Source organism: Phoxinus phoxinus (genome assembly GCF_949152265.1).
Source record: "Phoxinus phoxinus genome assembly, chromosome: 18".
NCBI classification, from domain to species: domain Eukaryota; kingdom Metazoa; phylum Chordata; class Actinopteri; order Cypriniformes; family Leuciscidae; genus Phoxinus; species Phoxinus phoxinus.
In genome coordinates, this window is record NC_136893.1 from 6,949,868 (window position 1) to 6,965,709 (window position 15,842).

General features: G+C 38.5%; 1 protein-coding gene across 1 annotated transcript in view; it reads left to right on the plus strand.

Annotated features, from left to right (window-relative positions):
* Positions 1 to 15,842, plus strand: part of spryd3 (SPRY domain containing 3) — a 42,726-nt gene that overhangs the window by 15,712 nt on the left and 11,172 nt on the right. Inside the window, exon 7 of the mRNA XM_079588077.1 lies at positions 11,593 to 11,742. Within this exon, the coding sequence (XP_079444203.1) occupies positions 11,593 to 11,742 (150 nt within the window). The remainder of the gene's footprint in view (positions 1 to 11,592; positions 11,743 to 15,842) is intronic.

The following is a 15,842-nucleotide window of genomic DNA, read 5'->3' on the forward strand; positions in this document are numbered from 1 at the left end:
CTCATATGGCCTTTCCTCCTTCTGAGTGCCCACATACATAGCTACAATCAACTTTATAACCTGTAGTTGATAAAAATGTAATGCAATGCACTTACTGACTCAGATACGGCCGTTCTAATGACGGACTGGTCAAAAACCTTGTAACATAACTTTTGGTAAAATGTTAGTAATATGATGATGACACATGCAAATGTCTGACCATATATAAAGCCACAATATCAAAGGTTAAAGCATTTTTTCCATTTCCTGAAAAGCAGCATCTTTGGATATACACAAGGTTTCTGCAGCGACAATATAATAAAAGGTGTTCCTAGAACTAAAATCGTTCCCAGTTCCTGCACAGAACACGCCAAAAAGCAGATATTTTCGCAATTAGGAAATATGAAAAGGTTCCTCCGGTGAGGCCGGTTATTTTTTACTTTGCACAATCTGGGACATCACACAGATCAGCGCTGTCCATATGAGATTATTGGTTTCGGTGGAAGATCCCTTTCACAGATGAGCTGCGGGAAACTGAAGATTTGCTGACTCCTTCACTTCTCTTTCCAGTTAGCCTGTGTAAAGCCACTAATTAGCCCATTCCCATCTCATTTAAGTGGTCTTTCTGGCTTATTCTGGAAATTCTGGGTTAAATTTAGCATTAGTTTTACTGGATCTGGCAACTTTAAACGGTACTAAGTCTGCCGCTGTTTCTGGTTACAATTAATGCATGAAAACAATCACATCATCAGAAAGAGATAATTGCATTCAAATGATATGGAAAATGGTGGATTAGTATGATTTACTCAGACCCATAAATCTTTAGATTAGCCCTGATATGTGTAGCCAGCATGCAATCTAGCATTGAGTGAAATTGAGCAATGAATTGTCACACATAGGTCACCCCTGCCTTTGTATGTGTGTTTGTGTTATGAGGAGGCGTTTGGCTGGCGCCGCTGTGTACGTGCGATTCTAGGTGAACGCATGGCAGAGATCAGTTTAGCTGTTACTACAGCAGAGCCTCTGCCCACCGACTAATCTCCCGACGGCTCTGTGGCCGCCAGACTGCAACCTGGACTACCGCTCGCTTTACCCGGCACACACATCCACACCAATGCTAGCTTACACATACTCTCATCCAATGCCTTACACACTGTTTTATACTCATGCATGCACATACACTGACTCACACGCACGCTTATGAGCTGGTTGGGAGTGATAACGTCTGAGAATGCTGGGTTTAGAGCAAAGATTTATGCTCATAGCCTCTTTGGCCCTTTGTCTTTTTTTTAAACACTTCAGCTCAGAGTGTTTGTGGTTTCATCAGGCCTGGCAATGTTGCTGAGTGTCTGAAACCGAAGGGGTGACTCAAAGGGTTCAGCCCATTACTGTACATTCCCCCGTCCCAGTCAGAGAAATGATTTAATCTTAATGTTGTACACAAGAATGAATGACAGTCCTCAAGCCTTCTGGCGCTGTAGATGCGACTGTGGCCTGGTTAATTCTGGTTAGGCTTTAGGAGCCGCACTAGTACAATTAAGTCTGGACGGGAATACATTCTTCATTATCGTTATTGCCGCTTTAACTGTATTACTGTAACACTAACCACTGCCAGACGTGTTTCATAGTTTCATCTTGAATAAGATACCAGGGAAATTTGTTTCTTTCCTGCTCTTCTTCTCTTTTTTTACACAACATCCCTGCAGGGCAGTTGGATAGTTTTCTGTATTTCCATTCGGTTTTGAGTTCATCTGATGAACCTTTAGTGTCCATATCAATGGACGGTCTTTTTGGTTAGCTTGAGTTCATCTGTTTCCCACAACTGGACGGTTTCAATTGAACTCAGTGTGTGAGAACACTGGAACATCACTTCAACCCTTAAACGGAACTTGAAAGTGTGAGAAAAAAGGAAATAATGACTTATCTGTAGAAGGGAGAGGCTGCTAACCTGCTTTAACATGTCATTTCCGTTGGGTTTGCATCCTTTTTGATAAAAAAACAAGATATGACTGTCAAATGACATGTAAGGCAAAAGGAAAAAGGCTAGCTGCCTAAAATGGCATCAAAAATTGTTTTAGCATGATTTGAGCCAAAGAATCACAATTTATGGGACCATTGTTATTTTATTGGTCATTTGATTTCATGTTATGGAAGCATAGCAGTTTTGGAGATTTCTGAGGAGATAAGAGCTGCCTGCATATGTATGGAGTGAACTGACCTGGTAATGCATACGTCACTTGCACTCGTTTTGCATGATTTGTGTCATGTGATGTGAAGTCTGTGGAGTGAAGTGTCAAGCATCCCTGGTGCTGTTTTGCGTGAAGGTCAAGTCTGCAGCTTGAAAGTTTCTGGTTGTTCTTGAAACTTAGCAGGTGGAAATGTAACTGTTGGCCTGGAGCTGTTGGCAGTTATGGTCCTGCAACCGAATTCAGAAATGTTTAGCATTCGAGGGTAGTAACCAGAGGCCCATAAGATCCATCACCATTGTGTTTTTGAGCGAGGCGTTTAACCCCCGGGTAACCCGAAGTTCTCAGCACCATTCTGTTGTGAAATCGCATGAAAGTTGCAAGAATAAATTCCAGACCTTTTTGGAAACACAACAGTGATCCTCATTGCGACAGATCTTTGGGAAAGGAAATATTAGGGCTGTAAACGATTAATCGCGATTAATCTAATCCAAAATAAAAGTTTGTGTTTACAAAATATGTGTGTGTATTGTGTATAATTATTTTGTATATATATAAATACACACACACATGCATGTATATATTTGAGAAATATTTGCATTTATATACTGCATATATATTTTTTTATGATTTGTATGATATATAAATAGAACTATTTTATATATAAATAACTTTTTTTTTTTTATATATACATGCATGTATGTGTATTTATATATACAAAATAATTATACACAATTCACACACATATATTATGTAAACACAAACTTTTATTTTGGATTCGATTAATCGTTTACAGCCCTGTTTGTGACTAACTTCTTTACAACAAGGTCCGATTCTTATAGCCAACATAAACTAACAATTAAAATATATATTTTACAGCATGCAATTAATCTTTGAAATGTTAGTTGATTAAAATAGTTGTTCATTATTAATTTATGTTAGTTCACAGTACATTAACTAATGTTAACAGATGCAACTTTTGAAATTGATATTAAGTAAAAATTGGTAAATGGTGCCTAAGTACTGTTCATTGTTATTTCATTTCAACTAATAGAATCTTAAAAGAAAGTGTTACCAACTAAAATGTCATTAAGAAAAGTTTCATCACCTGTTTACTTTTGGGGTCTTTATTTCGTTTTTTAGTCTTTAGTTGAATATTTCTCACCACCTGGTTAAAAGTGAATAAAATCTTCTGAAAAACTTTTTAATATTTTTGTATTTTCTTCTTCTTCAGTGAGCCATTGCAGTTTCGGGTATTGATAGAAAAGTAAAATATGTAGCAATCAGGGCTCCAGATGCAACCAAATGCATTGTGTGACCGTCTTTCCTGCCTGTGCTACTAATTTTGTTAGAGGTCGCACTGGTGCCGCCACCACATTGTCCAACTGATTAGAGCTGCCATTTCTGTTGCATATGAGAAACATCAAAAGGCAAATGAAACGAAAAAGTGGAAACGAAACCGCGTTACGTGTTTGAGCTGCGCAGCACGGATCATTTATCATTTCGGAGCAATAATAATGCAGCACTTGCTCAGAACAGGTTTTACTCGCGGACCGATCTCGATCACGCGACACTGTTACTACACTGTGCTGTAAGATCCTGTGAGAAAGCTTTTGAATTCGCTGCAGAAATAATAACATGCTGCAAGATCTAGTGGGAATCATAGATATTAGATCAAACAGCGCTGACGTGGAAACCAGGAGAAACATTGTCGCATGAACAAACAATTTGTAGAAGGCTTTTCAATCGACAAATCACCAACATTCACTGTGGATTTAATGTAACATCGCTAACTGTAACCATGGTATTGTGACAGAAATAGTAGAATGTTTTTTTTACATTGTTCATCTCAGGGTTCGTACAACCTTTTGAGAGTGAAATTCAAGCACTTTTCAAGGGCTTTCAAATGCTTCACACTTTTTCCAGCACTTCAAAGCTCTAAATAACATACAATTTTGGTTTTTAATGTGATGATTTGTAAAATTAAAAGTTTAAAGATGTAGGAAAACTAACACTGAGGGCCAGATTTACTAACAGCTTGTGCCAGCGCAAACCCTCTTTCGGCGTTAAAAAACTACTGTCAGGATTTACTAAAGACACGCAGTGAAAAATTAGCGATGAAAAGGCGTGGACAGGGTTATTTTTTGCAGCTGACCTTGTTGCTTATGCATTTGTAGGAGTTTCCCTTTCAGGCGCAACATTTATGGAAGGAGAGTATTTAAATGAATCACGCAAGGTCAATGTACTGGTGTTTGCGCCATTATTTACCGCCCAAAAAAAGCTTGTCTTAAACCAGACGCTACCTGGTAGATTGCGTTCGGCATTATTGAAATGATCTGACTGCGTCTGCGTTCTTTAATTTGCGCATAATCAGTAGACCACGCGCAGATCTTTCCACTCCCATCGGCGCTGGTTTTGGAATTTTGCTCTCGCGCTAAATTGTTTAGTAAATCTGCCCATTAGTGGCAAACAATTAATTTTATTTAAAAATGAAAAGACATGAAATTACCAGTATAACCAGTAGATGGTGGCAGAGGAGCATTTATTTTCTATACATAGAAATTTACGTACAAGATTTACTTGCTTTCTATGTAAAAAAAGTGTGATACTATAGATTAAAAGAACAATAGTACATTTAATAAGAGTATATTTACAATTTAGTTTTTTGCACGTTACTGTTAATAAAACTTAATTTCATCTGCATCTCAATTGAAGCTCAGTGCTTTACTATCAAATTTCCCCAAAAAACAAACATGTAATATTAGTATTAGCTGCACTTATTGATGCGAAACAATAGTTATTTTATGATTTACATAATCTTTATGATTTGAAAATCCACCAAGCGCTACCGAACAGGTGCTGGCGCCACCATCTGTAGAACTTAGTGGCACCGGTGCTACTGCTCTCAAATGTTAGTCTGGAGCCCTGGTAGCAGTTTATTTTTAACTCCTCCGTCATTTCAGCATGAACTAATCAAAAGGCAACCAAAAGAATTTTGTGGTTGATATTGTTTTTTGTTGTTGTTGTTGTTGTTGTTGGTTCCGTTTTGTGGAGATTTGCAGAGCCATCTAAGTATGATAATGTCTTTTATCACGCTATGTCCAACAGCATCAGTTGCAGCAGTACTTTGGCAGGAGTGAATGATTATGGTTGGGCAAGATCTTCCCTGCTGCAATAACTGGTAGTGATAGTTGGATCTATTAAAAGGTGATGAAAGACACCACAGACCAGGCCGCCGTTGAGATGTCCAGCTAAACACTAGTAGTTTTATTTTGAAGAAATGCATGGGGTTCAGTTTTGATTACATAATAGTTCTTTTTTTATATTCAGATTTTTTTTTTTTTGTAATTTTGAGGAATAATGAATCTGTTTTTGTGAAGTGAGATGAGTTAAAGCATGCTCACATATAGTCTAAAACTACAATAACCATCATGTTTATTTCGCACACAATGCCTCTGGACTCCCGATTTCTCTCAACATGGGGACAGGAGAGCTGTCAGTCAATAAAAAAGAAAACAAAATAACTTGTACTTATTTTAAAAAGTAACTCAGATATTTTGTTGTAATGCATTACTCGTTCACATTAAAAAAATGATCTAATTATATAACTCGCATTACTTTAAACCCCAACCCCATTTTTCACTCTGTCTCTATCGATTTAAGCATGTGGCTTTGGTGCTGCTCAAACACCCACTGTTATGATTGGCTAATATCTTTGCATAGGAAATTAGTATGCTGACAACATTTAAAATGATCCAGTCAAACGGTGAAGGGTTTATAAATCTGTATGTAGCTGTTTTTCTAGCCCAGGTAGTTTTACTGCACCCTAAGCCTTAAGTATTAAATATCCATCAACAGATGCTTTACATTACATTATGGCTTGGCTGCTGGCAAAGTCCTTTTTAAGGAAAGTCGATTCACTCTGTGGCCATATTTGCAACACCATCCAAGACCAAGTCCTATCTACTTGAATGGGGGAATCCTGAAATCTTATGAGTCTCCTTCGGAAAGTCATGCTGGTTTCCACAGCCAGCAGCCGCACATTTATCTTAATCTTTTTAACTTGTCTAACTGGTCGAAGACATCCGTCAAGTGCATGTTTATGTAGAAAAATAATTAAAAACAGTGCAGACTGACATGTTTTTGCTTTCTCGTAGCTAGACACAGCAGAGTGGACGTGACATGCTGAACTACTTTTAACTTGAAAACTTGTGTCCTATCTGAACGACCTCTAACTGTAGCTTTTAGTGTAGGAACAGTATGGAGATGATGATGTGAAAGTAGACATTGAGGTGTCCTTTATCTAAAAATAAATGAAGGAATGGGGATATTCCTGCCTCATCTTGTCCTAAAAACATTTAAGAATTGTACTGGGATACCATGATGTAAACATACCAAATACTTTTCTATCATAGATCATATGAAATCATTTTGTTTTGCTTTTTAGGACCGTTTTGGAAAGTGACAGGGACTCCCAGCAATCCACAAAAAGGAGTCTGCATGTTGAGGCTTTTAATATATTATTGTGTCAATTAGACAAGCAGCTGAATGCCAAGTTCAGCTTAACACTATGAAGAAGTAAGGATAAATTCTGTTTAGACTGACTGTTAGTAACTGCCAGCCGACAGACAACTTGTAACGACATCATCTGATGCTGTCAAAACATAGATCTTATTTTAAAGGCTGGAGACAAGTGATGAACAAGACAAACATCTCAGTGTCTCCAATTGTAGGCGTCTCCCTCTTCGTGTCCTCCACCTTTTCCACATTCTCCGTACTCTGACAGGAAGTTGTGGGGCTCGCTCGCAATGTTGCACCTGTTGCCGGGGCAGCGGGTCAACAAAACAAGCTGCCGCCCCCACGCAGGTCTGGGGATGGTGACGTTCGAGAGCATATCAGATCTGTCAGCGCTGTCATTCAAGCATGCTGGGAGCTGTTGAGAGCCGTTAGGAGTGGTATAAAGGTAGACAACCTCCCCATTACTCAGCATCAAGGAGGCAGGAATGTGTGACTAGGTGCAATTTTGCCTCCATCCTCAACTGAGCAGGCAACTGTCCTGGCACGAAAACTTGAAGATGTTGATGTTGAAAAGAAGAGTCGGGTGTAGGCAGAAAAAAAGCACCACTTTGTGCGTCTATAAAAAGCAACACACGATTAACACTGATTAATGGATTTCAGCCCTTCGGTGTGTGCATTCTCCAGTGAGTAACAGGAGAGAATAACTTCTGTTTGAGAAACACACATTCTTCCATATTGAACACTGATCAGTTTAGTCGGAATGATCAAGCCTGCGTTGATCAAAGTGATGCCTGATTGTTTGCAGGATTGTGCGTCTTACTTTCTGTAGTTCATCAGTGTTTTTGATTTCAGTTTGGGATATTCTTGGACAACTCGCAGCAATCTGTTCCTGCCTGTGTTTGTCTTTTGCACGCACTTTTCTGTGTTTTATAAAACGTGTGGTCATAACCCAGCATGTTGCTGTACGAGGCCCTTTGTCGGAGTCTCCTTCTGACCTGCAGTCATTTACCGGCCTAAACAAGAATAGCAAAGATTGTTGTCGATGGCATCAGAGAAATCTTTCCATTGCACCACCAAAGTGCTGATTCTGTCATTGCAAACGGATTTTTTTCTAAGTAATTAATGACAACCAGTTGTAATCTGAAAGTAATCATGATGCTGTGTTGTGAGTTTAGAAGCTGTGTGGCCAGAAACAGAACATGAGAGAAAGGCAGTTGCATTTTTTAGGCATCATAGGCATGTGATTCCCAAAAGTGTGGTCTAGGTTGGCAGCTCATTAGGCTTAAATTTGTGTCTTTTTTGATAATTCAGAAGTTATATGACGGGCAAAAATGTTGTCGAGGTTTTAATCTGAAGCTGAAGTTTCAATTGAACCTTTGAAATGTGAACATGATGCCCAAAAATGATGTCTATATTGGCAGATTACTAGCTTCTAATTCGAACTGTAGAAGTTTGAGCATTTGTATCGTGCCAAATTTTTTTGTTTAGGTTGTAATCTGAGGTGTCAAAGTTTAAATTGAACACTTGTTGTCTGGGTTTTAATCTTAAGTTTAATGATGTCTAAGTAGGCAGCTCACTAGTGTTCTCCTTTTTGACCATTTAAACAATTATGTCATGCCCAAAATTGCTGTTTATGTTGTAACCCGAGTTAATAAAAAGTTAATGTAATGTCCAATAATACAGTCTTAACTAACTTGAAGTTTTGGCTGTTCAAGAAAGCATTTGATAACCAGTCTAGTTTTTGTCTTTAAATTGACCGTTCACAAAACCCCGCCCTCGAACGGTTCTCGTCCAATCCTAGCTTAGCTCCTGTAACTAAGGAGAAGGACCTCCGTCAAACATTCCGATTTCAGCAAGATAGTGAAATGATGCGCCTATGACAGTGAGGTCTGCTCGGGCTTAAAACTTGCTGTATTTTATGATTGATTGCAACTATTATTAAAAAATAGGCTACATGTACAAACACCGTTACACTACGGCACTGCGGCCCCTCATCAGTCAGCAAACAAGAGAAAAAAAAGAGAAAAAGCACGGACTTACTCAACTTTGATGTGGTTGAATAGGTACAGTCACAAATTCCTCTGGAACTCAAACATTAAACTTCAAAACAAAGTTCGCGCAGTTGCACAACTATTTACACAAATATATCCTTCTCAGTAGGCTACGAGTTATGAATGAAGAGAACAGCAACGAGAGTTGATGGTTTCAGCGCGTCCTCTGATTGCAGTGTTGTGACTGAAATAGCGCGCGCGGGAGCACATGCGCAAAACAGTTTTGTAAAATGATATATGATCAAATAAAAATGATTGATATATCATTTTACAAAACTGTTTTGTGCATGTGCTCCCATGCGCTATTCTGTCTATACTTTCTGTCGTGCCCTGGAGGATATATCTGCTGCATTACTCCAAAACCAATCACTTAATGTATGGAGCTCAACCCAGCCATGGCTATGGTTCTCAATTGTTTGACGGGCGTAGTAACAATAACTAAGGGGCGTGGCTTTTGCGAATGGTCAATTGAATGTTCCAGAAGTGCATATGTTGTCCAAAGAAGCCATTTGGGTTGGCAGCTCATTTGGTTTTGCCATATTTTTGTCCCTTTTTTGTAACAGACATATGATGCCTAAAAGTGTCACCTAGTAGGCAGCTCTCAAGGTTTAACCTTAAGTGTTGAAGATTTGGCCTTTGAGTTGAATGTTTGAGCATGCATTAGGCTAGGCTAGGTTGAGATGGTCAATAGGAGATGGCTCAACCTTGCGTTAACGGTAGTTTTACCATGTTAAAATCAAATTAAACCTCTGCCACATCCAGTCACAACAGTAAAAAAGACCTTCATGCATGCAAGTGATGAAATGTTTTCCATTTGTATTTCATAATATCACATATATGACAGAAATTTGACCTCTTGCCATGTCAGAATTGGTCCATTGGTGAATTTCTTTTCGTAGGTGTGCCTGTCGATACCACTCACATGTCTGTAATTGAAAGACCTCGCCCCGCCCTCGGTATTCCATTAACTTATTGAAGACATGTCAACCTTTTTGTCTTCTCTAATAATTGTATTACACCTTTCCTAACACACCTGATGGAAAAAATCAGTCAGAATATGTGTCATCACTTCTGTGTTTGAGTTTGCCCATACTTGATCAAATTTATTGTAGATTTCTAAATATTCTTCTCTAAGTGCCTTGAGCTCAAAACACCACCCAGGGTTTGTTTTTCTTTATATATGTTTATATATATTTGATATATATATAATTTAATATATATAAATTATAATTTTGTATATATTTTTAAGAAATATCTTACTCTCACCCAGGCTGCATTTATTAGATTAAAAACGTACAGTAATATTGTGAAATATTATTGCTATTTAACATAACTGTTTTCTATTTTTATATATTTTAAACTGTCATTTATTCCTGTTTTGGCAAAGCTGAATTTTCAGCATCATTACTCCAGTCTTCAGTGTCACATGATCCTTCAGAAATCATTCTAATGCTGATGTGCTGCACAAGAAACGTTTAATAATATTATCAATGTTGAAAACAGTGGTGCTGCTTAATATTTTTGTGGAAATGGTGGTGATTTTTTTTTTCAGGATTCTTTGATAAATAAAAAGTTAAAAAGAACAGCATATATTTGTTATATAATTATTTTGCATTACCGGTAATGTAAACGTCTTTATTTCTACATTTTAATCAATTTAATTCATCGCTAAATAAAAGTATTAATTTCTTTAAAAAAAAAAACTACTGACCTCAAACTTTTGAGTGGTAGTAGTTTATCTGAAATGTAAGCTTGGCCAGGTGTGTTTGCAGCACAGCATTTACTAATAATTCATAATAATTCATTACATTTATATAGCGCTTTTCTAGGTACTCATTAGCCTGGGTTTCCCCATACTGCCTTTGCACAGCGCGATTTTATTCACGCTGAAAGGCAGTCTGGAGACCATGGACCAGATTTTCGCCTCGTTTAGGGAACCAATCACAGAACGGGGAGGGAGCAGCAAGACGATGACGACATGCGACACAACTAAGCAGTTTGTTTATATCTATGGATTCAACATGGCAGCAGACGCGATTCACGCGAAGCTACCTTTTGATGCAGCCTTAGATATTGTTCTAAGTAGTTTAGAACGCAAGTTTATTTTGAAAAAAGAGCAGCTTTTGGCGTCTCTACATACGTCGTCTGGTATAATGGAAACGATTGGCTATGAGCTACGTACAGGCGCATTTGATAGACATTCTTAGCACCCAATAAACGGCGCCGGGCATTCGTAAACCACGCCTCAAATACGAGAAAATGCACATGTGGTTCCCAGACCCAAGTCTCAACGAGAATTGGGTCTGGCGTTAGCCAGGCTAGGTACTCATAGCATTTTACATAGAAGAGGGGAATCTCCTCAACCACCACCAATGTGCAGCATCCACCTGGATGATGCGACGGCAGCCATATTGCACCAGACACACCAGCTTACTGGTGGAGAGGAGACAGAGAGATGAAGCCAATCATTATATATATATATATGGGGATGATTGGGAAAAGGCCAAGGGGCAAATTTGGCCAGGATGCCAGGGTTAAACCCCTACTCTTTTTTTTTTTTTGTTCTTTTTTTTTTGAAGGACATTTTGGGATTTTTAATGACTATAGAGAGTCAGGACATCGGTTAAACGTCTCATCCGAAGGACTACTCACAGCCAGGCTGACTATTTTTGTAGATTAATTTGGTTTATGCCAATTTACCCTTTAAACTGACCAGATAATCCACCCAACAAGATCCTGTTTACTTCTATTTGAGCAAACAGTTGAAATCTTGAGATTAGAACATTTGTAATGATGTCTAATACGCTATAATGTATCTAAATTAAGTCTGATTAAGGCTATGATATGTTCTGCCACAGCTTCTGGAATATGTTGGGAAAGGGAAGAGCATCATGGACGTGGGTCTGGCCCAGGCCCGACAGCCCCTCACGACACGGAGTCACTACTTTGAAGTGGAGATTGTGGATTCTGGAGAGAAGTGCTACATCGCCCTGGGCCTGGCAAGAAGAGTAAGTCAATTGTGTTATTATTCCTCATTTAAAAGTTACTTCTGATAAAAGTGTTTGCAAAGTCGATTAATGTAGGGAAGTGACACAACATTTCCCATCCTTCATTATATTCTCCTAAATGCTCTGTAGTGCGAATGCCATTTAGTTTTTTTTAAGGTATTTTTTGGCAATAGTAAAGTATTTTGATCAAATTCCCAGTGGTTTTGGCCTGAACAAGAATGGATGTGTACAGTAAGCTCTGGATATACACCAATATTGCAAATGCGGCTCCACAACACTGCGACCTCATAACAGTTACAGTTTGACAGGCCCTGAGGCACAGAATGCAAATAAAACAGTGGTTTGAGAGAATCACCTTGCTGTCAAGCTCAAATGAATAACTCTCTCCTCTGTCATCATTTACTCATCCTCTAGTTTTTCTCATTAGTTGTTTTCTGTCATAACTTTTCCATAACTTTGTTTCTTCTGTCAAATGAGGGGTTTTCGCTGCGGAGGAACTTTTCTCAGTTCCTGTATAACTAATGGCTGAAGTTCCTGCTTTTTGTGGAACCGGGAACGAATCTGGATCTGGTAGATATTCGAATACATTTCTTGATATTTGATATCCGTTCGAATTAGATTTTTCTCAAAAGTGACAGCCCTCGTGTAATATACAGTTTACATATACTGACTCTACAAATTAACTCCACACACACATTTCTCAGCCTTGATGATGTGTTGCACTGCAATCACTTCATCTCTTAAGGCCCTTTTACACTGAGCGAAATTAGGCGATGCGAATGGACGTAACGATGACACTTGTCTGCTAGAGCCGTCAATCATATTGAATGATCATAACTCTTGCCCTTCCGAATAATGACGTTGTTTTAATTTCCTCATTCTGAGGTCTGCATGGTTCCGCTTATAAACGACTAGGAGAAACGTTTCTACAGATGAAACATGAAGCCAAATAAATATATGATTACGACGATATATGTTCTGTATGTGTTTTTCATGCGGCTTTGGGTATTTTTATAACAAAGAATGAGAAATGCTTACATAAGAAAAGCTAAGCAGGTGTAGCATTCAGTTTATTATAAAACACTACAAATAATTATTTGTTACAAAATACAAATATATTACAATACAATAATATATTGTTACAATACAAATATATTATTTAAAGTAATATACCATTATAGTTTTAATACTTTAATTTTTATATTTTTAGTTTTTAATTACATTTTTGTAATTTTATGTGCTTTGTCATTTTTATTCAATTTTATATCATTATTTAGGTTTAAATTATTTGTATTAATTTGTTTAGATTTGTTTTTTATTTCCAGTTAGTAAATGTAGTGCTTTAACTTAATACAATTAAGTTTTTAATCTACTATTTATATATTATTTCAGAGTTATTTCAATGACCAAACATTTTTTTTAATAGTTAACAATAATAACCCCTTGTTCATGAGTGAGTGAATGATGGCAGAGTTTTTATTTTTGAGTGAACTATTCCTTTAGTCACAGTAAAAGTCATGTAGTGATCATGCAGGGTTGGAACAGGAACACTGCACTGTGTTCTTCTCTCCTGACGTTCTGTACAAGAAGGTGAAGGGTAATTAGTTTTAGGTTGGGAACTGCAGACAGTAGACAAGTCTGCTGTGTCGAATCGTGGAAAGGCCTTTGGTTGCTCAGAGAAACTGAGAGATTTTGACTTTTTCTGGAACTTTGCATCTGTGTTTCATTACATATCAAATATCAGGTACAGCATAGCTGCCTAATTACTGTTTACTCTCATTAGATGTGTACCCTGTGTTCCCTGCATCCTGTGTCTGGAGAGATGTTTGCAAACAATGTGGTTGTTAATTGTTAGAACATCAAGTGTGCGTATCACCCGCCTCATGAACAACAAAATGGTGACAAACCTTGTTAAAGGATTAGTTCACTTTTAAAAAAAACTTTTGCTGATAATTTACTCACCCCCATGTCCAAGATGTCCATGTCTTTCTTTCTTCAGTCGAAAAGAAATTAAGGTTTTTGATGAAAACATTTCTCCATATAATGGACTTCAATGGGCCCCAAACGGTTCAAGGTCCAAATGACAGTTTCAGTGCAGCTTCAAAGGGCTTTAAACGCTACCAGACTTATCTAGCGAAACGCTCGGTCATTTCAAGAATAAATTAAAAAGTTTAACTTTTTATAAGCACAAATGCTCGCCTTGCTCTGTTCTGTGATGCGCATTCGTGACGTCACGTAATACGCAATTACGTTGAAAAGGTCACGCTTGACGTAGGCGGAACTACCGAGTCAGTGTTTACAAATGTGAGGAAGGAGGACCATATACACATATTCAAATGTCTTTGTGTCAGTTTATCGTTTAAAATGCCCATTGCGTGTGCGTATCCTGGGTGTTGTAATATTAAAAAGCCTAAAAGAAAATTTTCGTCTGGACAGAAATTTTTGACTTTTCATAGAAGCGTGACCTTTTCAACGTAATTGCGTATTATGTGACGTCACGAACGCGCATCACAGAACAGAGCAAGGCGAGCATTTGTGCTTATAAAACTTTTACTTTTTAATTTATTTTTGAAATGACCGAGCGTTTCGCTAGATAAGACCCTTATTCATCGTCTGGTATTGTTTAAAGCCCTTTGAAGCTGCATTGAAACTGTCATTTGGACCTTGAACCGTTTGGGGCCCATTGAAGTCCATTATATGGAGAAATGTTTTCATCAAAAACCTTAATTTCTTTTCGACTGAAGAAAGAAAGACATGGACATCTTGGACACGGGGGTGAGTAAATTATCAGCAAAAGTTTTTTTAAAAGTGAACTAATCCTTTAATGACTTGATCTCTACTGCGGTGGGAACATCAGATGGCCTGAATTATAAGCTAGTCTGCTCTCTGAGAGTCCCGGTTTCGGTCTGAGGATGATGGCGGATGTGGAGAAAAAGAGCCGAGCTCTTATCTGCAAATCAGTGAACCCTCACCCCCTGTGAACGGGACTGGACCTGGCCGTACGAGCTTGCGCGCATGCATCCGGAATATACATTGGGTTGCTAGGATGCAAGACAAAGATTTTCTGGGTTCTAACAAGGGGCGGAGGTGCGTACCGGAGCCTCGGCGGCCACGTCTACGTAAATGGGTCCAACCCTTATCACCTCCTGACCTTCCCTTCTTTCACCAGCCCTTTCCTCTGCTCTCATCCGGCACCGCGGGCTTCGGTTTCAGCTAGCTCTCTAGCACTTCCCATGGAGCAATTGAGGGAGTGTGTGTTCCTGACCCTGGTGTCCTCATTTATTTTGGAAACATTCACAAGTGGAGATCAACTCTTGAAGTGTTCAGCAAGGAACACAATCTGTCTATCTGTCACCAATCCATCTGACCTATTCCAGTGCTCATTTTACTGTATGTTTGGGTGTTTACTTTAAAGCACTTAAATACATCATTATTAATGCCTCTCAACCAATCACATGCAAGGACCTGAACTAACTGGTGTGTGCGTGTGTGTATATTTATATATTTACTTTTGATCAATTTAATGCGTCCTTGTTGAATGAAAGTGAGAACTGAACACAATTTTATTGTCATTTCTGGCCAATCTGTAATTTACAGATTGACTTTTTTTTTGTCAGTAATTTTATTTAAAAAAAAATGTCGTGTCATTTCCACTACCATCATTTCCATCACAGAATATTGACATGTTAAATTTAAAGTGTGGTGGAAATGACAATTCTCCTGTGATGTATGAATATACACTGTCGGAGGTCAAATTAAAAGTGTTTTAAGAGTTCATTTTCTAAAAGTGCTCATAGTTCATTGTTTGGTGATGACAGGAGCTTGCACAGATGCCATTCCCAGTGCCCGTATTAAGGTGTTTGGGGGAAGGTACCCTCTTGGGCTAATCTCTGCTCTGTATGTCATGTGCAGATGTGCATCTGCCTCCACCGGCAGCCTCTCTGCTACTTGTTGTCTTTGCCACAGTGTGGAAATGCAGGCAGCTCGAGTATCGCACATAAAAGCCCCGGGTGGATCTGATATGGCTCTGCCACGGACACATATGCTACTGTTTGTGTTTCTTGGAAGCTCGATGCTTCTCTCTAATGGCTTTTGCAGTC